Consider the following 26901-nt stretch of genomic DNA (forward strand, 5'->3'; position numbering starts at 1 on the left):
AAAAAGTACCAGTCTACACTCTTCACTTCATGCTGCCTTTGCAATTTAACAATTGTACTAAGCAAAATCATGATTTTAGTAATATAGGCCTGCTTCATGTATGAATAAAAAGGAGATGCTAAGCAGAATATTCACACTGTTCTTTTACATTCAATGGAAGCAGATCAAAATACCCATAAATAGTGACTTCGAGCTCCAAAATAAAGTCAAAAAACACCATATGCATAAAGTCTGTGTGTTTTGGGGTATATTCTTTATAAATAAAAATAAACAAATTATTATTATTTTTTAAATGCTTAAATTTTTATTATTATTAATTTATTTATTTTTCATTTTTGGGAGCACTATCACTTCAGAAGTAAACACATGGAGGAATATGGGCATAACAGAAAAAACTAATTAAAAGTTGAGAGACAAAAGAGAAGGAAAGAAGACAAGGGAAATGTGGACGGTGGAGTATGCAGATAAAGCTGATGGACACGACCACCTGTGTTCCTGGCTCAAATTCAGAGCCCAGCTATTCCTTGACTTGAATCTGGTGGCAGTAAAGTGCTGTGCTAAGACCTTTTACAAGTCAAAGGGGGAAGAGTAGAGAAACCTTAAACCTTCTGACATCAATATACAGGACGACACAAGAAATTAAACTTGTATAAACAGCTAAAAACAAGGATGGCAGTCATAGATGTTTATGGGTCACAATCAACAATAAAATCAACAAACATTTCCTATGCATGTCCAAGATATCTGATGCTAAACAGTCTTTAAAATCATGGCCCATTAACAATTTTCTCCTCCAGACACGCAGCGCAAGTCCTTTTGTCCTTGATGGTGCTGAAAGCTTATGTGGTGACCCTAAAACCACCCTTGTACTGACCATTAAATCCTTGCCGTATTTCACTTTCCATTTCCTTATGGGGGGCTGTAAGACTCTGGGCCTCAGTGCAATTGCGTCAGCTGATATGAGTGAGCCATAAATATCTTGGATGTAAGAGCCAAGCTTCAAACCAAACCGTCTTCAGAGGTCTCCTAGAGCAGCCACTGCCACGCCTGCTAACAAGCACTCCAAAAGCAAATAAATATATATTGACAAACTTGTTAAAATGACTCTGACAAACTCTGATGATTAGGTCCACAGGCCAGAGACCCTGGGAAAATGATGAGTAAACCCAGTACTATTTTTTTTTTTTTACGCAATAGTCCAGCCAAAAGTGAAAGTTATGTCATTGTGTGCTTACTCCTATGTTTCAACCATATAGTATTTTTTCCTCCCTTGGGAAACACAAAAGCAGGGTTTTTTTAAAAGGATCTTCTAAATGGCAGTTCATGATAATGATCGATCACTCTGAATATGAAAAAACGGAATATGAACTTCTGCAGTGAATAATTACATTTTCTTGACAGCCATTGTCATCTTGAAAGTATAAATTAAATATTTTTAGCAAGGATACATAAAATTGATAAAAATAAAGATATAGTGTTACAAAAAATTCAAACAAAAGCTTTTTGTGTGAACTTTTCATTTATCAAGTAGGCTATCCTAAAAATCCTGTGGATTTCCACAAAAATATTAAAGGAGTACTCCACTATTTTTGAAAATAGGCTCATTTTCCAACTCCCCAGTTAAACAGTTGAGTTTTTACCGTTTTCGAATCCATTCAGCCGATCTCCGGGTCTGGTGGTAGCACTTTTAGCGTAGCTTAGCATAGATCATTGAATCTGATTAGACCGTGAGCATCTCGCTCAAAAATGACCAAAGAGTTTTGATATTTTTCCCTATTTAAAACTTAAAATCTTCGGTACTTACATCGTGTACTAAGACTGACGGAAAATTAAAAGTTACGATTTTCTAGGCCGATATGGCTAGGAACTATACTCTCATTACAGCGTAATAATCAAGGAACTTTGCTGCCGTACCATGGGTGCAGCAGGCGCAATGATATGACGCAGCGCCTGAAAGTAGTCCCGAGCTATATCATAACTAGTTAGCCATAACTAGTTACCTTTTTGTGCGAGATGCTAACAGTCTAATCAGATTAAATTATCTATGCTAAGCTACGCTAAAAGTGCTACCGCCAGTCCCAGAGATCGGCTGAATGGAGTTGTAAAATGAGCCTATCTTCAAAAAAAGTGGAGTGTTCCTTTAAGCAGTATAAGCATTATCAGCATTGATTATAATAAGGAATGTTACATCAAAAATAATAGGATCATGTGAAACCGAAGACCAGAGTCTTCAGCTTTGCCATCACAGGAGTAAATAACATTTTAAAATATATTAAAATAGAAAACTTATTTCAAATTGTAATACTATTTCACTACATTAATGTTTTTTGTTTTTGCATTTAATACATGAAGCATTGAGTATAAAAGACTTCTTTCTGAACCAAGTCATCAGTATATAAGGTTTGTTTTTCTTCAAGAAAAAGACTTAACTCTTATATCTTCATTAAATTGGATTAAGTCAACCCCAGGGAACAGATCACAAAAGAAAAACTCAAACTGTGCTCTAATCTTCTAAAGATTACATCATATATAATTTTCTAATTGCAGTTGTGTTTAATTTCAGCTGAATGGCATGTTGCCTGCTAATGCAAACCAGATGGTCATCCACTGAAGCAAATACAAATCATAACATTTGTACACTGAAATGATTATGGATTTCATAGCTAGTACACACAGATCCAGGCGTCTCTGTGCGCATCATCTGTAGGTTTCACTTTCATTGATTTCACCAGGAAAGTATTCTTTTGAGGTCGAAGAATCATGTCATCTGGTTTTGGGAATGATTTGAGACATTAATGGATAGTGGGTGCAAAAGTAGACAAAGGGCCGCTCTGTTGCCAGGAATAGGAAAGCAGCGTTAAAATCCCAGGAATGCTGAAGAAATGTGCCGATGTGTGCAATGGAAAGAGAACAAGAGGAGGAGGAGGAGGTGGAGGAAAGGAATCAAGGAAAATGCTCTGAGAAATATTAAGGCCAATCCAGCTTCCAACTACCATCAGCTGATGAACTGAATCACTACTTATGACATAGGAAAAACACAATCGCTAATGCTGCTAGACAGAATTAGTAACAGGAGACTGGAGTGGGTTTTCGTGCATTATGTGGTTTCTAGGGTGTTACTAGGTGGTTACTTAATGGTCCTTAAAGTCAAAAGAGGCCAAACCAAAAGACATGCACTAAATATAGCTTGAACCCTCATTTAAAGGCACCGTTCACCCAAAAATAAATATTCTTGTCATCGTTTACTCATTTTCATGTTGTTACAAATGTTGCACCTATGGTTAATCTTCAAAACACACATTTAGATATTTTTAAATGTAGCCTTAGAAGTTTATATTTGTCCATTTAATTTCCACGTAACCACAACCTAAAACAACCGAAAATCCAAATGAATAGAGTGGTTCAAGCCTAAATTAAATCTGTTCATAAAGCAATGGTATCTCTTCACAAGACTTGGATTAAACCTCTTGATTCTTATGGATTTGTTGGTAACACTTTAAAAGGAACACTCCACCTTTTTGGAAATAGGCTCATTTTACAACTCCCCTAGAGATAAACAGTTGAGTTTTACCGTTTTTGAATCCATTCAGCCGATCTCAGTGTCTGGCAGTAGCACTTTTAGCTTAGCTTAGCATAGATCATTGAATCGGATTAGACCATTAGCATCTCGTTCAAAAATGTCCAAAGAGTTTCGATAATTTTCCTATTTAAAGCTTGACTCTTCTGTAGTTACATCGTGCACTAAGACTGACGGAAAATGAGAAGTTGCGATTAATAATCAAGGAACTTTACTGCCGTACCGTGGGTGCAGCAGGCGCAATGATATTACGCAGCGCCTGAAAGTAGTCCCCAGCTAGGTAACTAGTTATGATATAGCTGGGGACTGCTTTCAGGTGCTGCGTCATTTCATTGCGCCTGCTGCACCCACGGTACGGCAGCAAAGTTCCTTGATTATTACGCCGGAACAAGAGTGTAGTTCCTAGACATATATAGCGAACAATTCTCACTATTAACTAGCTGCTTGTTAGAACACCTATTAATGACATATTGGCTGTTTATTAGTACTTATAAAGCACATATTCTTCATGACTATATTCTACATCCCTAATCCTACCCAATAGCTAAACTTAAATATTTTACTAACTAATTAGTAAGCAGTAAATTAGTATTTTAATTGAGGCAAAAGTCATAGTTAATGGTTTATAATTAGCAAGAACTGGACCTTAAAATAAAGTGTGACCAATCTGTTTTACATTTGCTTAACAACGGTTTGGTTACCTGGACTTTAAATGGAGAAACACTTACAATATGGGTGTGACATGGACAATTAGAATGACATGAGGGTAAGAAAATGACGACAGAATTTTCATGTTTGGATGATCAATCTCTATTGAATTACTGTGCATGTTTAGACAAAAATCATAAATCAAACTGCTTAATATCACCTATCCTCATCTTTCATGCATATTGCACAAACGATGCAGGATGTTACATGACAAAGTTTAAAACACAAGATTAGTGGTTTGTTCAAACCCTTAGCAAGCACCACTAATTATTATGTATAACAGCAAACATTCAAGCAGCCCCTATAAATAAACCACTGTTCCATTTCATCACTCTCCTGTTTGAATGGCCGGCCTTATGCGCCTAATCCCATAAAACCTCAATCTTTAACCTCTTTGTTCTCCCATTGAGGAGAAGGGGGGGAAACAGACCACCCGTCTTCAAATGACTCTACTTTAGAACCTGTGGACAGAGCATATCTCCATTGCCTCATGACCTGCTTAGACCTATTGTGATTTAACACTGCATAACTCAACAGTTCGGAACTGGAAGAAGAGGGCGTAGACTTCTGTCAAGATGAATGAACCGCCACCCTTCATATCAGACTAACAAATCACCTTTAACAGCATAGTGTAATCTCAAACGACAGAACAAACACACCTAGTGATTCACCACCTGTCACGCTAATGACTCGCTGATGTCAACCTGAACACAGGAAGCGTCTGGCTGTAACATCCCTTTGAAAATTCATTTTCACGTCTGTCAAGAGGTGAGGGCGACTGAGGAATGAAATGTTTATTTTACTGTGATGTGTCAAAAGCGGCACGTTCCAGTGTATGTCACGTGATTAGTATTAGTAAATGGGGACACAATAGGCCAGTTTGGTGCTTTACAATTGAGATAGGCCTTACATAGATTGCCACTGAACTATGAAGTGAATAACGGATCCATCTGAATGGACTTCTCTCTACTTTTATAAATTTTTTATTTTTCTGAAGCAGCGCTGAAGTGGCTCCTGTAGTTTTACTCAAAAATCAGAAGATAGGCTTCATTTTTAAAATGATAAGTATCATTTTTGCCATGTTAGCTCTAGCGTGAGACGTTGCCGGTTTCTGTTCAATCCTGTACTGAAATCATTCTTCATAAACACAACATCCTGCACTGTGCTTTATGAGAAACTAAATCAGGTTAAGAATGACACGCACAGACACGATCTTGCTATTGCATAACATCTGGCAGCAGCAGGAGGCTTTATGACCAGCTCTCACACTGACGGATGAAGTCACCATTTTGACTGAAGCAGACATTTAAGGGAGTGTTATTGCAAGTCATCAGCGCCGACAGATGTCTGAGAGCGAAACAGATGTACACAGCTGCAGGTTATACTACCATGTCAGACAAAGTGAGGGAAAAGGTGAAAATGTTGTAAAGTCTGGCAGAGCTAAAAACAGAGAAAATCTAGTCAAAATATTTAAAAAAATAATGAACCCAGAAAACATCCATTAAAGCTTTCAGGAAATTTTCAAACTTTAATGCTACTTCGGTTTACTTCTTCAGCCGAGTGGGAATAGTTATTAATCTCAAAATGGCAAAAAAAAAAAAATGAAAAATCCAAATAAGCATTATCAATCATTATTTAGTAGCACATGCAGTTAAAGAAAAAAACACATCAATTAATACTTAATCTAAAAAAAACTGAACACGTTTGGCCAAAAAAAAACTTTTGTTCATGCATGAAGACAATTGGTAAGGGTGAAGTATGTCATTTCTGCCACACCAGCATAACTGAGCGAAACTGAAGTCATTTTCATTTTGAAATAATTTTCTCAAACTCATGCTGAGGTGTCTTTCTTGTGCAATGACGTACTGTAACTCTTTGCTTAACCACTGTGGTATGATGATTTGTTGGAGAAATTAACCCTTCTGCTTCTACTCTAATGCTTCTAACTACAGGTCAAGACCTTACAAGTCTGTTTGCAAATGTTCCTCTATAGTGTCGGGAAATCCCAAATATTGGTAACAATGGAACATCATGTGACCACAACTGGCTAATGATGCTTTTGGGAAACGCACCACTGGTCAGAAGTCACAATAACAGTCACAATATTTACAATTTCTTATGCGTACTCAAACTACAAACAGTCTGTGCAAATTAATCTTCTATACATTAATCTAAGTATATCGGCAGCATTTTATCGAAACCAACGTCTCATTGTTTGTCCCTATGGTATTCATATACATATGAAATGACCTTTCAGGTCCACAAACACTAGCTACCAGAGCTTGCGTGTATATTAAAACAACACTGCTCATATATGGAATGGAAATTCTGCGTCTGGACCTGATCCGTTCAATATGCTCCATTGGAGGTGCTATTAAGCCAGGATTCAATGACCTTAAAGAGAGAACAACGCATGCTGGAAACTAAACAAAGCATAACATATCCTTGTGAGGAGACATCTGAATGGAGTTCTGAAGCAGCCTTTTTCTTACAGGGTTGATATCAAGCGGTGACATGTTTCTGTTGGAATGCAAGTGTTGAAATAGACCTCACGAAGCACTGAGCACACTTTTCTCATTAACTATTGCATTTCCTTATGAGGTTGTGTTTGATGCCTTTCTGTGTGCAGAGGTGGGACTGTAAACCGACAAAGAATTGGTGCAAAACTTCATTATGGCGATGAAAACACCTTGAGTGAGTGATGGGTTCACACTAGCTAAATAAAATCTGAAACGTCTTGTTCATTTGTCAAACTGAAAAGTTAAAGGGAACAAATGAGATTAACATATCATTTATAAGCAGCTAACAGCTTAAGCTGTAAACAAAACATGTCTATTACCCATCGCTACATCCAAGATGGAGGTCACTTACCCTGGACACGGTCAGGGGCATGTTGAAGTCCTTGCCTCCCTGAAGCCGAAAACCCCAGGGAGCAGGTCCGTTGAGCGTTACGCTATATATATTCATGGCCTGAAGAGGAAAACAAACACAAAAGAAAGATTATAGCCACAGTAATATTATTATAAGTGATTCAGAGCTCCTAACAAGGCAGAAACCAAACATTCCAGACCCACACACATGAACCGTGTCTGAAATGCTGCTGACGTCTGACTGTCCGTGACTTAAACCCAACAAACTTTTTGGATTGGAAGATAGCTTGAACAATTATACAGTGCAATATTAAACATATGGTTATCCAAATTTACCCTCAAATATGCAGTACACTCATATAAAGCTATATATACTACAAACGCTTCTAAAAATAAAGATTTTTTTTATTGGCATCTGTGGTTCCACAAAGATATTTCAACATCCATTCACTGCACAAAACAATATATATCGTATACATAGTTATCACAAAGGTCTCTATGTAAACTTAGATGAATAAGTATATCTAACTCGCATTAATCAATGTGGACTATATAGCAAACCTCAACTGCTTGATTGGTTATATCACCACAAAATATAATCTATATGATCGCCCAGCTCTAATTTGCTAAATGCAACTAGGCATAAAGATATTGAGACTTTTGTGATGCTGGTTTAAAAAAAAAATTGTTCTGTGAAAAGCACTATACAAATAAAGTTGACTTGACAGTTCAACAAACGTAAAAAGTACTGAAACCATTGGGAAAACACTGTTATTCCTGAGTGACCAATTGTTCACTGTTAAACGGTAGCATCCGTGGAGACATTTGAGAACCGGCTTATTTAAATTAATTATCAGGTAGGTGACAGAAATAAGCACCTATATATTTCCATGGTGAATTGCAAATTACCGGTCAGTGATACACAATGAAAGTGCACATTATCTACACTCTAGCAAATCCACGAGTGAAAATGCAATACATTATGACAACCCAGAACATTCTAAAAGCTCAACATACATTTATAGCATTCAGTGGCATTTATTAATGAGTCATTTTATGTTTTTAAAATACTAAAATAATCCACCGCTGGAACCTCCAGCACATCATTGCATCACTATATTGATTATGTTACAGGTTGGTACAAGAGCAAACAGTAACATGACATAAAACTGAAATCCAAGGACAAGCTGAGACCCCCAAATCATGACATTTCCCCCCTCCCTGTGACTTATAGTCCCCAAACTCCAGAGGCTATCCTATCCCACAAGGAGTTTACCTGTTACAGTGTGGCGTGCCGCACACATACCTTATGCCAAGGGCCAACTTGTCACCCAAACCTCCAGAAAACCAAGTGGAAATCTGGCACTGCAAGACAGCCTGACTTTCCCACTGCTGGCAAAGCTCAACTCCCTCCCCTCCTTCTTTGTGACACGGGTTCGCTCCACGTCTCTCTTACTCCACAGGCTATATAAGGAATGTAAAACTACACCAAACTATTTCAGCCCAACACCCACGAGTCACGGAGAGGGGAAAGAGAGACTGAGAAAGAGAGGGAGGGAGTGAAGGAAGAGAAAACATCTACAACCTCAGATCCTCTGGCTCTAGATGGAACATTTAAACCCATAAACTACTAGAAAAGACATCAGAAAGCAGGTTGGATGGGTGGGAAGCCAAATGAACATTCCTCTCAATGTGGATAACATATGTTTCATGGTTGCACCCACGGTTGGGTATGTGACAGCAATTTGAGAGAGCAACGGCACTGTTTTGCCCTGTGGTAAAACTGCAATTGAAAAGACATTACACATTCTGAATGGTCTTTTCGCACTGTGCAAATAACATATGTTTTACACGGCAAAACTATACCACCCAAAGCAGGTTTTGTCATATTGAATACAATTTGAGAGCACAAAACGGCTGCTGATGTTGTTGTACCCTGTGGTAAAACGGTAATCGAGAGGGCACTGTACTTTCTCAAAGGTCTCTTTTCTGGTGCATTTCAATTTTCCACTAACTACCTCAAATTTCATACAGTCCTTTGTGATAAAAATCGCTTTTAAAATAACATTCATTCATAAGTCTGACATTCCATCCCCTAGGATGAATTAGAATGTTAAGCTTAAGAACTGATAAAGCTGAAAAACACATAAGTATACATAAAACAGTCAAGTGTTCAAGCAGTCTGAACTTATTTCTGTCTGGGGTTATGCAAGTGCAAGAATAAATCATGCACTTTGCAAACTGCATGCAACTCAGTATTGACCTGTGAACTATGCATAAACTACAATAATTTGTGTAATTTATTTTTTTCTTCAATAAGAAGAAATAAGATAAATGTCAAGGCCTTTGATCAGTGAAACTAACTGCCAACTAACAGTTACACAATCTGCAATAAACTTGGATTTAACTCTGTAATAATGACTTACAACTAAAGGATTTTTTTTTTAAATCAAATTTCCTATAGAATCAATATTTACCTCATTAAAAGGGAACCACATTAAAATGTAAACTAATGCACTACTAATTGCCTGTTACAAGAAGAAGAAAAAAAGCCATTGCATTCAAAAGAAATTACGGTTTTAAACATGCCGCGCTATATCACAAACACATTATAACAAATTCAATTGCATCATAAATCAAATACACACAGCCATCATAACCGGTTATAACCTTCTGCAGTAGCCTACTTCTCATATGAGAGTCTATGTAACCTAGAAACGTGATACACTCTTTTTTAAGCCCGGTTGCTGCCGGTACATCCAAAAAGAAGTTGGGAAGCAGTGCATTTACCTCTTTCTGATCGGCAGACATCGCAGCCTCCTGTCTTCTGATCTGATGGGCTGTTATAAAGAGATCAAGTAAACTTCACAACTTTCTGGACTTGGGCGTCAGGTCGCGCGCAGAAGCCGCAGGTTTTCCCTGATGGATTTTCTTTTAGTAGGACTCTGATTTACGTCACGCGTCACGTGGAGGCCTGACGCACGGGCTCGGTGGGCGCGCCCCCGTGGCAAGACCCTCCAGCAAGCAGTACTCATGTTTTGTTGAATACAGTCACAGTTATGTTTGTTTTTTACAATCATTTATATCATATATGTATTTTTAGTGAAATAGTTATTTCCATTTATTTATTTCCACTAATAATTTGTTAGTTAATTAAATTTGTTAATGTATTCGTATATGTATACATTTATTTGTTTATATTTCAATAGGATTTTATTATATTATTGTATTTACAGATTCTTTCTTGATTGGATATTAATTACGAAACGAATCCAATATATGAACCTATTTGTTCATCATTTTGGCTTGTCTTTGTCCAGATTTTAATGCACAAACATGATTAATATGACATTTATATTTTTCCAATCCACATAAAGAACTTCAGTCAAAGGAATTAAATTAAATACAATTACATAACCAAACTAATTATATATATATATATATATGAAGAAACAGAACAAACTGAGACCGATTAAATCCAGAAGAGCTGTGGCAACATCTCCAAGATGCTTCAAGAAACCTACCTGCAAATCTACCTGGAAAACTATGCACAAGTGCACCAAGGGCAAAAGCTGCTTTAAATGCAAAGGATGAATGGTCACACACCAAATGTTGATTTAATTTAGTTAAAAGCTGATAAAGAAAATCTATATATGAAATTATTTTTAACAGCATCTACATTTTACAGCATTTTTACACAGTACAGTAGCTTTGCAGGTATAGGTTTCTTGAAGCATCTCGGAGACTTTGCCACAGTTCTTCTGGATTTAGTCTCAGTTTGTTCTGTTTCTTCATGTCATTTCAGACAGACTGGATGATGATCAGATCAGATCTCTGTGTGGAGCACTAGCTGTTGTCTGACTCCTTGTGCAAACAAACATATCACTCGAATGTTTGGAAATGCAAACTGATATTTTCTACTGACACACTACAGCAAAAGATAGAAATAACTGACTTAAAAACAATTATATATATATTAGTCCTGTCAAACGATTAATCACGATTAATCACATCCAAAATCAAAGTTTTTGTTTACATAATATATGTGTGTATTCTGTGTATATTTATGATGTATATATAAATACAAACACATACAGTATATATTTTGAAAATATTTACATGTATATAATTATATTTATATTTATAACATAACATATTTTTCTTAAATATATGCATGTACGTGTGTGTATTTTTTATAGACATAATAAATATACACAGTACACACATATATTATGTAAACAAAAACTTTGATTTTGGATGCCATCGCGACTAATCGTTTGACGGCACTATATATTAGTGCTCTGACATAAATACATCCATATTCCTTAAGAACATCCATGCTCCTTAAGAATGTCTCAGTAAGTCAAAGCATACATACTAACTACTATAACAGTCATTCAACTGTGCAACTCAGACAGCTCAGCATTGCAATTTGGCAGTGTTTTTGCTTAAATATTATTTTCATAACCAGTAGCTTCCATAAACACTTTTAAAGATGAAAAAAGAAAACAAATCATATCACAGTATGAACTATGGCATTATATCAAACATCTTGATGCAAGGTTGAAGTGTGAATTAACGTTACGTACAGACTCCAGTAGATGGAGACAAAACACCACAAATCTACAGTGCGTTCAACATTATTGTTACTGAAATTTTCCCAGCCCTCCCAACAAGAGCTGCGTGTCATTCAACTCATAGCCAACCTGCTGCCATAACAAAGTAAAAACAACGCACAAATCTGTCTCTGTTTGACCTTTAACAACTAATGTAAGTTTATTTTTCCTTTAAACACTCCTAACTTGCTTGAAGAACAGAACAGCCGGAGGGTTTTAGTGCAGCTTTACGGAAGCCGGTGTTACTTTGTTAAACATGGCTGACGACTTTGGCTTTTCGGCCTCCGACAACGGAGTTCATGCAGAAGAAGATCCGGCCGCGGCGTTTCTGGCCCAGCAGGAGAACGAGATCGCCGTGATCGAGAACGACAGCGCCGGGTTCGGTGCTCTGGAGGACGGTGGACCTCCGCCCGCGAACACCTACACATCGTTCGGAGGTGAATGTGTCACAACGGCCTGCTGGCTTGCACTTCATTGCTATTATTATAATTATGCGATTTTTATTATATTGTTATACGATTATTCAAGTTTATTAGTGTAAACGTAATGTAAAATCTCACATCTTACATATAAGTATCCTACCAGTAGTAGCCTACAATGTAAATACCATGGTGTACAAATATGGTACTAAATGAGTGCCACATCACTTACCAAAAAAGTACTATGGGTTTTGACAATTTCTTACAAAAAGTATGTGGCAGTATTGAACTTACTGTACCATGATATTTACATGTACTTTTAAGAATCCCATGATACATATACATAACATTGTATTATAATATATGTGACCCTGGACCACAAAACCAGTCCGGGTATATTTGTAGCAAATGCCACTAATACATTGTATGGGTCAAAATGATCTATTTTTCTTTTATGCCACAAATCATTAGGATATTACGTAAAGATCATGATCCATAAAGATATTTTGTAAATTCCCTACTGTAAATATATGAAAACTTAATTTTTGATTAGTAATATGCATTGCTAAGAACTTCATTTGGACAAATTTAAAGGCGATTTTCCCAGTGTTTTGATTTATTATTTTTTTTGGCACCCTCAGATTCCCTCAGAATTTAAAATAATTTATCCTTATGACCAGGGTCACATTATATTATATTACATGGAAGAAGTACATTAGTACTGCAACAGTACTTTTTAGTAAAGAAAAGTGCACATTAATTCAATAAGTGTTCAATAAAAACAACCACAATTACAAGTTTACCAAATAAAAACAACCGTATTTGTTGTTTGTTAATATTAATAGTTATTACTTTCTCATTATAATAATAACAATATAGCAAAGATGCTCTAATATGAATTGTGTGGGAAGTGACCTACACTCATCGTCATCATCATCATCAAAATGATCAAAAAGCTGACAGTAGTGGAGAGAGATTAATCATGATTGACAACAACCATGAAGACTCTTAATTTGGATAGTTTATTGTTGTTAAGTGAATTTCAATTTAATACCACCAAATTAAGTTTTTCAGTAGTCTAACTTCACATGTACAGCTTTAATACTGGAGTTAAAGTCACACCTTCCACACGGTCAAGTTAAGACAAGCAAGCAAACTGGAAAAGCACACTAGTAAAGGCTATTTGTGTATAACAAATGAGTAGAGACAATCAAGGTTGCTGAACTAAACCTCTTTGAAAAGTGAACACACCAGCCCACCTGCTGACAAGATCCAGAAATTGTGAGAGAGGTCTTTACGTACTCACAGTCCGACAAGGTGTGCTGCATTCTAGTGATGCTTGTAATGTTTCAGAGTCAACGTAGCGTAGAAACTGTTTCCTAATGAGTGCTTAAACTCATGTTGTTTCTGCTATTTGAGTGCAGGTGATTTTGGAGACGCACCAGATACTGCTGTAAACGGAGATATGTTTCAAGTGAGTGTGGTTAGAAAAACAACAAATCTTGTCGTATTAAATGTTGTTTGTTTTTATGTACTACAACACAATTGGCAATTGTTGGAACAGATGTTGTTAACGTTACATCAATTGTAACATTAGGATACCAATGGCACAACTGACAGCTACTCAGCCATTGCCCAAGTCGACATGCAGAGACAAGAACCTGAAAGCCTGCGCAAGTGGAGGGAGGAACAAAAGACTCGGCTGGAGGAATTAGGTACTGAATTATTTCCTGTATAATTATAAATAACCTTCAATAGGGAATTGTGCTTTTTGTGTTTGTGTGTTACAAACTGGATAGACTGCCAAGTTCAATTAAGACAATTCTTTGGCATGTCATAATTTTAGATGGGAGAAATTTCTCAGGTGAAAGCCTTGGCTCTTAAAAGCTGGTTTAATGTTATTTCATTTAAAAATAACCCTTTTTTCAATTTAAAACCAGTCAATTAATAGTGCTTTTGACAAATATGTTTAAAATTATCCAGGTTATTCTACAAAATGCTGGTCCCTTATTATGGTGGCTGATATGTTTAGATCACTTGGCCAGTTGAATTCTAATCACTTCATAAACCATTCTTGTTTTGTGAAACAAATGAATCATGGGCGATGAATATGGTGCTTCTAGTGGCAGCAGTAATCGAAAACAGTCACTTGAGGTTATGCTGCAGCCACGTAATAGACATCAGTACATATCATTTTATTAGAAAAACATAAACAAAAAGTTACAAACACTTCAATGGAAAAAGTTTAAACACCTTTATTCAAATAGCCGATTTATAATAGAAATATGAATTTTAAAGACATAAATTAAAAAAGCCAAACATAATGTGGTGTCAAATATGAGGATACATTTTGCTTATTGTTTATTACTTAAAAAAATCAAGCAGTTTGTGTGTTGTGTATGAACTTTTATGTTTTCTTATGTGCAGATGCAGCCTCTAAAGCAGCTGAGGCTGTGTGGAGGGAAAAGGCCCGGAAGGAACTAGAGGACTGGCATGTACACCAGAATGAACAGATGGAGAAGAATAAAGCCAACAACAGGTATTTTCACTCTAACATCCAGGCTTTATTGAGCTGTATGTATTTGTTAGTGAAAATTAGGATGCAGACAGTTGTGAACCATCAGTCCATACGAGAAAAGACATGTGATGGAGAACGTCTAATAAAATGGTTTGCCAAACTCTAAAATACAGGCTTCCTGTAATTTTAGCTGATTTTAAGATATTTGTTTTCTGAAATTGTTCAATGGTATGTTTTAGATGAAGTCTCATTTTTGTCATACTCATAAGTTAATGTAATGAATCCATTGTGAGTCTTACTGCTGAGATACTAATGCCAACCACCTCAACAGACACTTGCATGATATCTGATGCTCTCTGTTTTTTACTGTAATTTTTCATGTGCACAGAGAAGACTGTTCCTAATGCTGTCTGTATGCTTTTAATTCTTGATAGAAATCACATGGACTTTGACTTGTGTCAAATTGCAAATAGTTATATTTTGTTTGTGTGTGTGTGTGTGTGTGTGTGTGTGTGTGTGTGTGAATTTATAGCAGAGAGAGATACAAAGGCACGTCAGTTAAATAGTCAATGGAGGAATGTTCCTGATTCAGTGCAGGTTAAGCTCTTAAAAATGTAGACTTTTTCCTCAGAAACAAAATGGTATTTATAGTAATGCACTTAGAATTTGTACTGAGGAGATGATCAAACTGATTTTGTATGGTAATCGACAGCATATGGTGTTGTATCTTCAGTCTTCTTGGTGTCATGAAAAAGTATTTGATGTACTTTAACACATCTTTTCATGTGCAGTTTGTGTGAGACTGACTTTCTTCTTATGTGTCCCTCTCTCTTTCACTCTCCGGCTCCTCCACTCTTTATCTTTTTTCTTTTCCTCTTCTACTGTCCTGCTTGTGTGTGCATTAGGATCGCTGATGAGGCTGTCTACAAACAGCCCAACTCTGATGCCACAGGCTTTGTGTATGTTTAATGCAAATCAGTGAAATTGCACATAATTGCACTCAGTTTCTTGCTTGCATCACATAAACAACCATTCAAAAGTTTGAGGTCAGTAAGATTTTTTTTAAATGAAAGTCTCCCTTGCTCACCAAGGCAGCATTTATTTGATTAAAAATACATTAAAACACTAATATTGTGAAATATGATTAAAATTGAAAAGAACTATTTTCTATGTGAATATATTTTAAAATGTAATTTATTCCTGTGATAGCAAAGCTGAATTTTCTACAGCCATTACTCCAGTCTTCAGTCTCACATGATCCTTCAGAAATCATTCTAGTATGCTGATTTATTTGGTACTTTACAAACATTTGTTCTTATTGTTAAAAAAAGTTGCTGCTTAATATTTTTTTTTTTAGAAATGTTTCTTTCATGATTCCTTGATGAGTAGAAAGTTCAAAAGAACAGCATTTATTTAAAATAGAATGTTTTGTAGCATTATAAATGTCTTTACTGTGACTTTTGATCAATTTAGTGCATCCTTGCTGAATAAAAGTATCAATATTTTTCAAAAAATAAAAAAAAAATCTTACTGACCCCAAAGTTTTGAATTGTAATTAGGTGTAATTACATAAATGCTTTATTTCTCATTTAATGTTGAGGTAGACCAATGATCTGTTCCACCAACATTTTTAACGATATTCATGCATGCTTAATTTCTTATTAACAGGTCTATAACTTCCACCTTTTATTCTTTCTTAAGTTAGACATGGCCACCCAAAAAGATGAAATATTAACATCAAACGTCTTCTGATTGGCTGTGATTGTCAATCAGTGTGTTTAGACCTGGTTAAGACAGAAAATATTCGCTACTGGATGCAGAAATAATGTTGGTCGAGCTCTAATTTAATTTGAAGTCTGAGATTATGACAAGTGACATGGCTCTTACCTAAACGTCTGTGAAATGCTGGTTCTCATGTTTCTCTCCTATCCGTCCATGTAGAGTGTCAGAGGAGGCCTTCCTCAAGGAGTGCGATGATGACAGTCCTGGAACAGAATGGGAGAAAGTGGCCCGTCTATGTGACTTCAACCCCAAAACCAGCCGTCAGACTAAAGACGTCTCTCGGATGCGCTCCGTTCTTATTTCTCTAAAACAGACGCCTCTGGTTCGCTAATGTAACTCCCTCTTGTATTTCCTAGGCTTTCTTTCTGATCCCTCTTGCACTTTATTTTAGTGAGGCTGAACACTTTAACAGATTTAAGCTTTTATGTTTTTAAAAAGGGTAATTGAATGTGTACGCTTTACTATATTTAAACTTCCTATTTATGTACCCTGGTGTTTTGCAAAGACTTTGGCTGTTCCATATGATAAAGAACATATTGTAAGTGTGCCTCGATCCATTGAAAACATGTCAAGTTTTCCCTTAATCCCAAGCTACATGAAAGGCGGCTAGCTTGGTTAGTTTACGAGTTATTGTTGTGATTGTCACAATATTTGCAGAGCCCATTGGACAGCATTAATTCACTGGTACCAATAAGTGTCTTTATTGCCTTGTTACACAGGAAATGGAAGTGTTTCTATATATAGTATTTTTACCGTTTATTTGTCTTCCTAAATTGAATGTTGTGTTGTAATCAGTATCTGGGTTTGGCATCATCTGCGTTTGTGTATTTCTGTTCACTTCCAAGAGGGACGTTACATTTCTGAGCTTGCTAAGGTTCTTGTTTTATTATAATTTACACATTAACACTTTCAATATTCAAATAGTTATTAGTTAAGGGTGCAGTTTTTAATTCAATGCGCATGTTGCCCATCAAAGCTCCTATTATACTTAAAATAGAAGAAATCTTGTACAGATGAAAGAGAAATACTCAGATTTAGCCTGCTAATATACCACTGCACAGACATCATGGCACATTAAGCACATGCCTCTGCTGCTTATATAGCAGTTAATGTTTTGTTTTATGTTACTATATACATAAGGGATTAATAATAAGTTTGAACCATGTGCTTTTCTAGTGTACAGTTTGTGTAATTGTGGCCTCAGTGTACAGCAATGAATCATGTGCCTAAACCTTTTCTCACTGTGAGACTTACTGTCTATCTGTAGGCCTTCATCATTCAAAGCTGCCAAAACCGCTAGATATAAAACATAGCACAGTAAGTTTAGGCAGGTAGTTGTATTTTTACATAAGCGTGCTGGAATTAAAACAATACTGCTTTTAATAGACCAGATTTTGAATTTGTAATACTACTTGGTACTTAATGGCACATGTATACATGTTACAGATTGTTTGATTAAGTTAGGAGGCCTTCTTTCTATTGAAAATTTCATTTTAGTTGGCTTTTAAGATAACTTGTTGCATATTATAACAAATGATGGTTAATAACCAAAGAAATCATCTGTAAGTTTTTGACTCCGCTTCAATTAAACTTTGGGTTCTAATTAAAAAATCTAGTAAAAATTCATTTGTTATTTAACATTGGTTGGATTTCTCAGTCATCCCTTTTATTGATCTCTTATCCAAAATGTGTGTGCATCAGTGCAGACCATGCAATAATTATTCTGTATTCAATAACGTTAAATAAAAAAATCATGCATTCAGACAATATTTATTTTGACATTTTATAATACATTTATAATACTTGGAGATTTAAGCTAATATTAAGAATTCCTGTTTTCTTTGCATGCAATACATAGCACCTTTAGTAGTCCATCTAAATACATAGAGAACATTGAGGTGTAAAAAAAAAAAAAGAAGCAATGGTCATCAACATGGGAAAAACAGGTACTATGCCTGTCAACCAGACAATTTTGTGACTCTTTAAATTAAATGAAAATAATAATTTACTCACCCTCAAGTTGTACCAAACCTGTACAAGTTACTTTCTTCTAAGCACAAAAAATTCTATTTTTGAAGAATGTGTGTAACCAAGCAGTGATTAAAAGATGACAGATTTTTTTCCTTCAAATGTGTAGCATATTGATAAAGTTTGCAAATAGTGCCATCTGGCAGCAGTCGATCTATAATATAAGAGTTCTTACACCGGCCCTTTATCTATAAAGAAAATAAAAATGCTAATAATTGGCATTTAATATTCAGTTCATTCCATATTCACATCACATTTCAGGCATCGACCATATAAGGCGCTTGTCAGTGTGGTCAAACAGGGTCTGCGGTCTTCTCTTCACTGCTTGGGCTTCAGTGCTGTGGCGGCTACACCCACTATAATAGCAACGACGGTGAAGCCTTGAGCGAAGATACGGGCTCTCATTAGCAGCTGCGACTGTCGAGTTTTGCCCCGTCTGAAGGCGCCGAGGCCGTAGATCAATGCTCCTGCTGTTCCCAAACAACCTGAGAAGGAAGACCACCAAAAAAATTACAGCTATTCTACGCATCTTAAACTACATATAACAAGAATTATTCATATTATATATGCATATATATACATATACACCATACATACACATTTATTATAAAGTGGTTTAGTCAGATGGAATCTTTCTATGAAATATGTTAAAATATTAAAGTGTAGTTTTATTTCTTCTGGCACAACAGTCTTTCTTTTCTGTTTTCATTGGCTGAGTAAAGCCCAGCTGGACAGCTGTGAAGGTCACATTCAAACCTCACAGCTGGAGAGAAGGGTGTGTTCAGTGGAAAATATACTGTGCCCTGGGATTCTCGGTGATGCTTACAAATTTACTCAGCCAATGGCCAATGGAAGCAAAGAAAAAAATGTGATTAAATGTCACTTACTACCCGCCCCAAACACAAAATTTGTGGTCAGGAAGGTGTTTTTTTTTTTCTTCCTCAAAATATATTTTTTTAATGATGATATAAAAAATAGATTTCTATTCCATGTAAATGCTGTCCTTTTAAACCAATTCATCAAAAAAATGTTAATTAACATTAAGCAGCAGAACTCTTTTCTACACTGATAATAAATGTTTATTAAGCACCAAATCAGCATCATTTTTGAAATATCATGTGACAGTAAGATTGTTATATTAATATTTTTCTTTGTACTATATTTTGATCAAATAAATGAAGCCTTGGTGAGCATCAGACTTAAACAAACAAACAAGTTTTTTTTAACTTGCTATCAAGAAGGTAGCTATCAAAATTTACGAATGTTTATTGTTATTGTTTGTTGTAACAAACTTGTCAAAAGTGCCAAATGACTGCGTTTGGTTTGAATCACCGTTCCTCTGAAAAAACACTGTCACTGTTTTTGTTTATTGTTCCATCCTTTTTTTCACTTTCTCTGACACAAAACAAAGAATGTGTGCACGGCAGCACTTCCATAACACAGAGGAGGGAATTCAGTGTATCAATGTTACTTTGACAGGGCTTAAGGGAAGTCAAACTCTGCACATTTAACTTCTGTCAGTGCAAAAATCTCAGCTGCATGGTTAATAGCCATATATGCTGCAAGGTGATCACCTTAATCTAAAATACATGACATAAGAGGTTTCTATGAAATGACAAAGTATATTCAAAAATCTCTGCATTTTATCTTCAACGACATTTAATTGTTGGCAACCAAAATTATATGAAGCTGTATTTTGGTGAATCATATAACTTAATTATGTTTTGCAACTTGCGTAAGTCACTGTTTACTGTTTTATGTAACTCACCTATAGGGACGAATGGATTCTCTTTGGTCTTTCTGATGAATTTGTCTTTAAAATTCTCCTCCCTCGCTCTGGGCAGCGGGTTGAATCCCTCGATAACCGGAGGCTGAGACAAATCAAACACGACGGGTGGACGATCTGCTGTGCTCGGTTGATCTTGGCCAACCGGGGTCGTTACAGTCGCCATGCTTAGAACTTCAGCTAACAGGAAGTGGAATAAACAGAGAGAACCGGGCATTTCCGCCAGCTGCACAACACATGACATAACTGGTCTTTTATGGTTTAAATGTTTAGACTTTTTCTTGTAATATATATATTTTTTCTAATAACACAATAGATAATGTGTTTACCCTGCAATATGACTGTATGACATAGATAATCTAATTAACTGTGGTTACTAGCTTCTCTTAATGTTCAGTTGAAATGACAAGAACACGTTTTATTGGTTATTTATATTATAAATTAATAATTTTCTTTGTAAAAACAAATGAAGGTAAAACGTGCGCCACACAACTCCTGAGCAGCAGGCGGCGCAAAAAAAGAAACAAGCGTTGGTTGAACGTTTAACGTATTAGACACGTCAGCACGCTTTAAACGTCATCGCGTTTTGTTAGGGCTCGGCGAGGTAAGATGGCGGCGCCAGAAGAGCAGGAATTATCTCAGGCTCAAACTGAAAAACTCCTTCAGTTTCAGGTACCAATTAGATTGCCTGGTTAACACATACTGATTGGATCTTTTATAGACTCAATCATCAGAAAAATAGTCTTCGCGGTGTCCAGCTCAGCTGCTTTAAGTATAAATGACCACTGACCAGTCAGCGAGCTAACTGCCGTAAAGATCGTTAGTTTTTACTCAACCGAGACCAGCTTCAGTTTATCTCATCAATGCAGATTTAATCGGAATAATATCCTTATATAAAGACTTTCTCCTGTATACAAGTGGCTTTTGATTTAGTTGAAATTGCAGCTGTCAATTAGGCATCGAGACATTGGTTGTGCCCCAAAACCTAGGGAGCTGCCTACTTAGACAGCAGATTTGGTCAAAGTAAAGTGCGCCTATGATGTCCAAAGTCCTCTCTAGTTAGGCAGCATTCTAGGAACGTACGTAAAATGCCATCTAGATAGACAGTGTACTAGGTTTTAAGACACAGTGCTAATCTGCCTCCAGTCTGGCATAATTTGGTACATTTAGGCAATTTTTTTTTTTAAAGCTTGTTTTACACTGGTGCCAACAATCATTGGAGAAGTTTACTTGTTCCTCATCTAACGTTACTCCTGAGTCATAAAGTATTATAAAATAAAAAAAAAATCTTGAATGATGACTTATCTCGAAAACACTCTCTTAATCTAGAATTTTATAAACGCATTGCCACCCAAATGTTTCATTCATTAACAAAACATGACACATTTTAACACATCTGTCATGTAGCAGGATATTTTTTGTTTAATTTATGACAATAGATTTCAGCACGTTTCTTTTGTTTGCAAATAACGTGAGATCTGTCCTTATTATTCAGGACCTGACAGGTTTGGAGTCAATGGACCAATGTCGGCGCACATTAGAACAACACAATTGGAACATTGAGGTGAGAGCTGGTAAACCAAATTAATTGATCCTTTCATTCTCTTGTTTTGGGAACCTTATGCTACTTATTGGAATTAATTGGAATCATTTTACAGGCCGCAGTACAAGACAGACTAAATGAGCAAGAAGGAGTTCCGAGTGTCTTCAACCCGCCGCCCACCAGACCGTTACAGGTCAACACAACAGACCACAGAGTGTATAGCTATATTGTCTCAAGGCCACAGCCTAGAGTAAGAGCTTTTTATGTTATGTGTTCTGTTTTTTCCTTCATTCCCAGTGCTCATTTCTTTGTACTTAGTGTTTTCAATAAACATTTATATTTAGCTGTGGTAAATTCGAAAATGCCAAGGAAAGGTTCTGGTTTCAACCTGGTATGACACGCAGACAGTTTAGGGTAATACCCTAGTAAATAAAGTGGCACTATGACAGAGATTGGAACATGGTACTCTATAAATATTAAATGAACTGCTTATATAAATATTGTTTTCTCTTTTATAGGGCTTATTAGGTTGGAGTTACTACTTGATAATGCTTCCCTTCAGGTTTACGTATTATACACTTCTGGACATATTCAGGTATTAAAGCTCATATAGACACGTAATATTTCACACTACAGTAGTAACTGGTATTTCTAGGTTTTTTCCTCCTTCTCTCAAATTCTTCAGATTCACCCTGAGATTCATTCGACCGGATCCAAGGGGTCGTGTCACAGATCCTGTTGGAGATGTCATGTCCTTTATTCATAGTTTTGAGGAGAAGTATGGTCGATCGCATCCTGTATTCTACCAGGGAACATATAGTCAGGTATGTTAATATAGAAAAGATGAAGTACATGTAACTTTTCATGCATTTGACCTGTTCACCAGGCAGACACCTGAAGACTGAAACATCTTGTTAAGTAGATCAAAAATTGTTCTTAATGTGTATCTATTGAACTTTTTTTTTTTTTCTTTTTCCTCCTAGGCTCTGAATGACGCCAAGCGAGAACTTCGTTACTTGTTAGTTTATCTTCATGGAGATGATCACCAGGACACAGATGAGTTCTGCAGGTAGGTTTTAAGTTGGGATGCTCTCCTCTATACACATTCACATCTGGTGAGCTTCTGATCTCATAACCAGAGCTCTTGTCTGTTTCTCAGAACCACATTATGTTCAGAAGAGGCACTGACCTTCATTAACACAAGGATGTTGTTTTGGGCATGTTCCACCAGCAAGCCAGAGGGTTACAGAGGTAACTAGCTTGACATCAACTTCACTTCCTAGTTTCTGATTAATCCCTTTCTGAATGTTGTTGTGGTGTCATCGTTATCTCACAAGATGTGGTTTGAGCTGATTATATTGTCTTTATGTTGTGTGTTCAGTCTCTCAGGCCCTGCGTGAGAACACCTATCCCTTCCTGGCTATGATCATGCTGAAGGACCGCAAAATGACAGTTGTTGGGAGACTGGAGGGGCTGATCCAGCCTGAGGATCTTATCAACCAGCTGACCTTCATCATGGAGGCAAACCAGACATATCTCATGTCAGAACGGCTAGAGAGGTGAGATTACGTAGTTTGCTTTCTGAAGAACGGAAACTCACCCGATGTGTGAAGGGCATTTAATCATAAAAAGAAACTATATTTTATATAATTTTATTTATTATAATTGATTGATGGTATTAATTATAGGATGTATTGGTTCTGCTATCTTTTTATTTATCTATCTATCCATCTAACTCCAGGGAGGAGAGGAATCAGACGCAGGTACTGAGGCAGCAGCAAGATGAAGCTTACCTGGCATCCCTACGCGCAGACCAGGAAAAAGACAGAAAGAAAAGAGAAGAACAAGAGCAGAAACGTCAAGAAGAGGAGAAGGCACACCAGAGCATCCTTGCCGAAGAGAGGAGACGAAGAGTAAGTGATTTGATATTATGTAAAGAAAAATAAATTTAGAAATTCATTTGACAGTTACCATTGCTTTCAGTCGTTTAAAGAACATTGAATCACAAGATATAAGTAATTGAAGGGATAGTTCACCCAAAAAGGAAAATTTGTTAATTACTCACCCTCATGCCATTCCAAACCTGTAAGACCTTCGTTCATCTTCGGAACACAAATTAAGATATATTTTATATGAATAATCCACGTGACATCAGTGGTTGAACCATAACTTTACGAAGCTACGAGGATGCTTTTTTTTTGCGCAGCATGGATTATGTGGATTATTTTAACAATCTCCTTGCTATGTTTCTGAGCCTTGATTGTGTAAGGACCCTTGCTGTCTATGGAGGGTCAGAGAGCTCTCGGAATGCATCAAAAATATCTTAATTTGTGTTCCAAAGATGAACGAAGGTCTTACAGGCTTGGAATGACATGAGGGTGAGTAATTAATGACAGAATTTTCATTTTTGGGTGAACTATCCCTTTAAATCTTTTAAGTTAACTGATCACAGTAAAATACAATTGAAATTAAATCAAGACAAATTTGATGACAGTAAAAAGTATTTTGTCATTTCATACTCTTGAGAACAGTTGCATATACTGTCTCTAACTTAAAACGTCTGGTCTCTTTCTTTGCACATCAGAAGTAATTGTTCATAATGCCCATCAGCTGATAAATTTCTGACATCTGTAGCTATGACTAATTGCATTTAATGACTTTCTAATTATTGTGTAATTACAGACACTGGAAGAAGAGAAGGAGCGCAAGTCTGAGTGTCTTCCTCCTGAGCCGCCCCTGGATGACCCGGACAGTGTCAAAATAGTGTTCAAATTGCCGAACGATACTCGCGTGGAGCGGCGATTCCTCTTCAGCCAGTCACTGACGGTAAACACCCTGCATCTGCTTTCTTTTTTTTTTTTCTTGTTTGTGCAGTACAATAACAGTATGATATCAGTGTCTGTGGTTCAAGATAAGAAAACAGGCTCATCAGACACTCTTTGTTTTCAGGGTTTTGACGCCAATGTTTGGGGAAAAAAACAAGGCGTAGTCTTTTATTGTATTACATGATACCTAATATTAAAAAACTTTTTGAACTGAAACCCAGTGTCTAAAACTTCTTTCCCCCCTTTTAGGTAATACACGACTTCCTGTTTTCACTGAAAGAGACCCCTGAGAAATTCCAAATAGTAACGAATTTCCCACGCCGGGTCCTGCCTTGCCTGCCAACGGAAGAGCAGCCCAATCCCCCCACACTGATGGAGGCTGGTCTGAGCCGGTCAGAAGTCCTCTTTGTGCAGGACCTCACAGACGATTGACATTTAGCTAACCCCCTGCTCACCACTCGAGTCCCGCCTCCCCTTGTTTGTTCTTCTGTTTGATGGCCTGGACGAGGGTTCACTGAGATAAACCTTTTACCGAATTTAAAAAGAAAAAAATAACCCATCCTTCCCTGCAGTGAAGTTTTGTTCCGTAAAATGAGTGCAAGGTGAACGGCCCTGTAAATATATGACCTAGATATTTAAGGACAAGCCTGGAAGCCACAACAGTTATCTTTTTCTTTTCTTTTTTTTAATGCAAATCAAAGTCGACCATATAATGTATGTCATCTAACGACCAAAAGAGAGTTGTCGGCAAAGGATCCGATGGGCTGCTTGCGGTTCAAGTGAATTCAAACAAGAAAACTAAAGGCCACAGCTTTTCCATGTGGCTTTGTCTATATAGAGTATAGTGCAAGTCTGCCCATAGTGAGCCTGTGGTAATTCATAGATGCCTATGTTGCCTGTCGTCCATCTGATGGGTCTGGTCATGTAAAGATGTAATTTTCCAATTCTAAATTAAACATTTTAAAATGTTGTTGTGGTTTGACTAACGATGTTTTGGTTCAAGCTTGTTCAAGATTTGAATTGCAACCTGCTGCACAAACCTGAAGCCATAACAATTTTAATATTTTTGTTTGTATGTGGAAATAAAATATGGTGCTAAATTATGACTTAAAACATTAATTGTAAAATTGTATAAAGTAATTGGAGAGGCAGTAACCCAGATTAACTTGTTTTATAGCATTAAGTTTGTTTGAATGCGAGTTTGAACTATTAGGATGAATCTCAAAGCTGGTCAGAAGACAGGGTCACGTTTCACTAAATCAGAATACAGTCCAATTAAGTCTTTTTTTTTTTTTTTTGCATCGTGACTATTTTAATGCAGAAAAAAAATATTGTATTTATATAACCATGGTAAAATGTTATACTGCCTTTATTCTAATTGTAAATAATCATGTCCACACTGGTTGATTTATATTACTGTATCATAGAAATGATGGACATTGAGAATATGAACTGATATCTCAAATGCAAAAAAGAAATAAAAAAAAAAAATTCTAAATAGGGTTGCATTGATATTCTAGCCAATATGGTAACATATTCATGACCAATAAAAGGTTGACATTTTAAATCAAAACTTCTAAATATACTTTTATGATAGAGGTGAATCTAGGCCACATTATAATGTATGATAATGTTGTATGAAAGTTAATTTTCAAATCTGAAAACCAATTAATTTGAATGATAATTTTGGTAATGTTCCAGAGAGTTGAGTGTGATCTGAAACGGAGTTTACTGCACATTTCAAAGCAACTTTAATAAAGTTACAATTTTTCCAAGAATTTTTTCTTTTTCCCTCACAAATATTTTTGCAGTAATTTATGGCTGTCCTAGATCATGCTCAAGTCAATTAACAAGAGGCAGATATTGACCTATAACTTATATAGTGGCAATATATTGTGCATCCCTATGTCTAAATTTTTTACGGAGTAGTTTTTTATACAAAACATTATGGAACTTGCTCAGAGTAGTGCAATATGCTATTTTTTTTTTTTTTTGACAGGATGGCTGTGGATGACAGAAATGCAGTGTGTTCAATGGTTTGTCCCGTTTAACAAAGTAACGATTGTTCAGATGAAAAAAAAAAAACCAGTAGACAAAAACTCAGTAAAACAATTGTGTGCCATTGTAAAGACAACCTTGTTTACATCCACATTAAATCCAATATGCCATCTAATCTGATTAAGGTTTATTTATTGCTTTTGATTAAATGGGGGGAAAAAAATGACCTGA

The 26901-nt window shown here is 36.3% G+C and overlaps 4 protein-coding genes across 10 annotated transcripts in view; 2 read left to right on the forward strand and 2 right to left on the reverse strand.

The window, feature by feature from the left end:
• LOC306852814 (PDZ and LIM domain protein 7) overlaps positions 1 to 10109 on the reverse strand; it is a 38587-nt gene extending 28478 nt beyond the window's left edge. The window contains exons 1-2 of one of the 3 annotated variants that reach the window (XM_079389910.1): positions 9946 to 10109; positions 7157 to 7255 (exon numbers count right to left, since the gene is read on the reverse strand). In XM_079389910.1, the coding sequence (XP_079246036.1) occupies positions 7157 to 7255; positions 9946 to 9966 (120 nt within the window). In that variant the 5' untranslated portion in view covers positions 9967 to 10109. Of the gene's footprint in view, positions 1 to 7156; positions 7256 to 8461; positions 8569 to 9945 lie in introns of those variants that run through there. The other 2 variants (XM_079389908.1, XM_079389909.1) reach the window with 2 other exon arrangements.
• Positions 10110 to 11785: 1676 nt separating this feature from the next.
• On the forward strand, positions 11786 to 18255 carry LOC306853453 (clathrin light chain B-like). 4 transcript variants are annotated; one of them, XM_079390879.1, is made up of 7 exons: positions 11822 to 11877; positions 11968 to 12208; positions 13615 to 13664; positions 13788 to 13905; positions 14618 to 14729; positions 15614 to 15667; positions 16650 to 18249. In XM_079390879.1, the coding sequence occupies exons 2-7, from the start codon at positions 12028 to 12030 to the stop codon at positions 16819 to 16821; spliced, it is 687 nt and encodes a 228-aa protein (XP_079247005.1). In that variant the 5' UTR covers positions 11822 to 11877; positions 11968 to 12027; the 3' UTR covers positions 16822 to 18249. The 4 variants fall into 4 exon arrangements, with proteins under 4 accessions (XP_079247004.1, XP_079247007.1, XP_079247006.1 ...); XM_079390878.1 differs by having other exon boundaries at positions 11786 to 12208; positions 16650 to 18255; XM_079390881.1 differs by lacking the exon at positions 15614 to 15667 and having other exon boundaries at positions 11786 to 11877; positions 16650 to 18255.
• On the reverse strand, positions 18127 to 20495 carry LOC306853454 (HIG1 domain family member 2A-like). The gene is made up of 2 exons (XM_079390882.1): positions 20287 to 20495; positions 18127 to 19003 (listed from the first exon to the last, which is right to left on the reverse strand). The coding sequence occupies exons 1-2, from the start codon at positions 20468 to 20470 to the stop codon at positions 18837 to 18839; spliced, it is 351 nt and encodes a 116-aa protein (XP_079247008.1). The 5' UTR covers positions 20471 to 20495; the 3' UTR covers positions 18127 to 18836.
• A 364-nt stretch (positions 20496 to 20859) lies between these two features.
• Positions 20860 to 25642, forward strand: LOC306853683 (FAS-associated factor 2). Of its 2 annotated transcripts, none has more exons than XM_079391271.1 (11): positions 20860 to 20976; positions 21800 to 21868; positions 21963 to 22097; positions 22366 to 22442; positions 22503 to 22671; positions 22831 to 22916; positions 23007 to 23098; positions 23229 to 23406; positions 23589 to 23760; positions 24530 to 24673; positions 24922 to 25642. In XM_079391271.1, exons 1-11 carry the CDS (start codon positions 20914 to 20916, stop codon positions 25102 to 25104), a joined length of 1368 nt encoding a protein of 455 aa, XP_079247397.1. In that variant the 5' UTR covers positions 20860 to 20913; the 3' UTR covers positions 25105 to 25642. The 2 variants fall into 2 exon arrangements, with proteins under 2 accessions (XP_079247397.1, XP_079247398.1); XM_079391272.1 differs by having other exon boundaries at positions 22533 to 22671.
• The last annotated feature ends 1259 nt before the right edge of the window (positions 25643 to 26901 follow it).

The sequence above is a fragment of the Barbus barbus genome (assembly GCF_936440315.1).
Source record: "Barbus barbus genome assembly, chromosome: 33".
Classification (NCBI taxonomy): domain Eukaryota; kingdom Metazoa; phylum Chordata; class Actinopteri; order Cypriniformes; family Cyprinidae; genus Barbus; species Barbus barbus.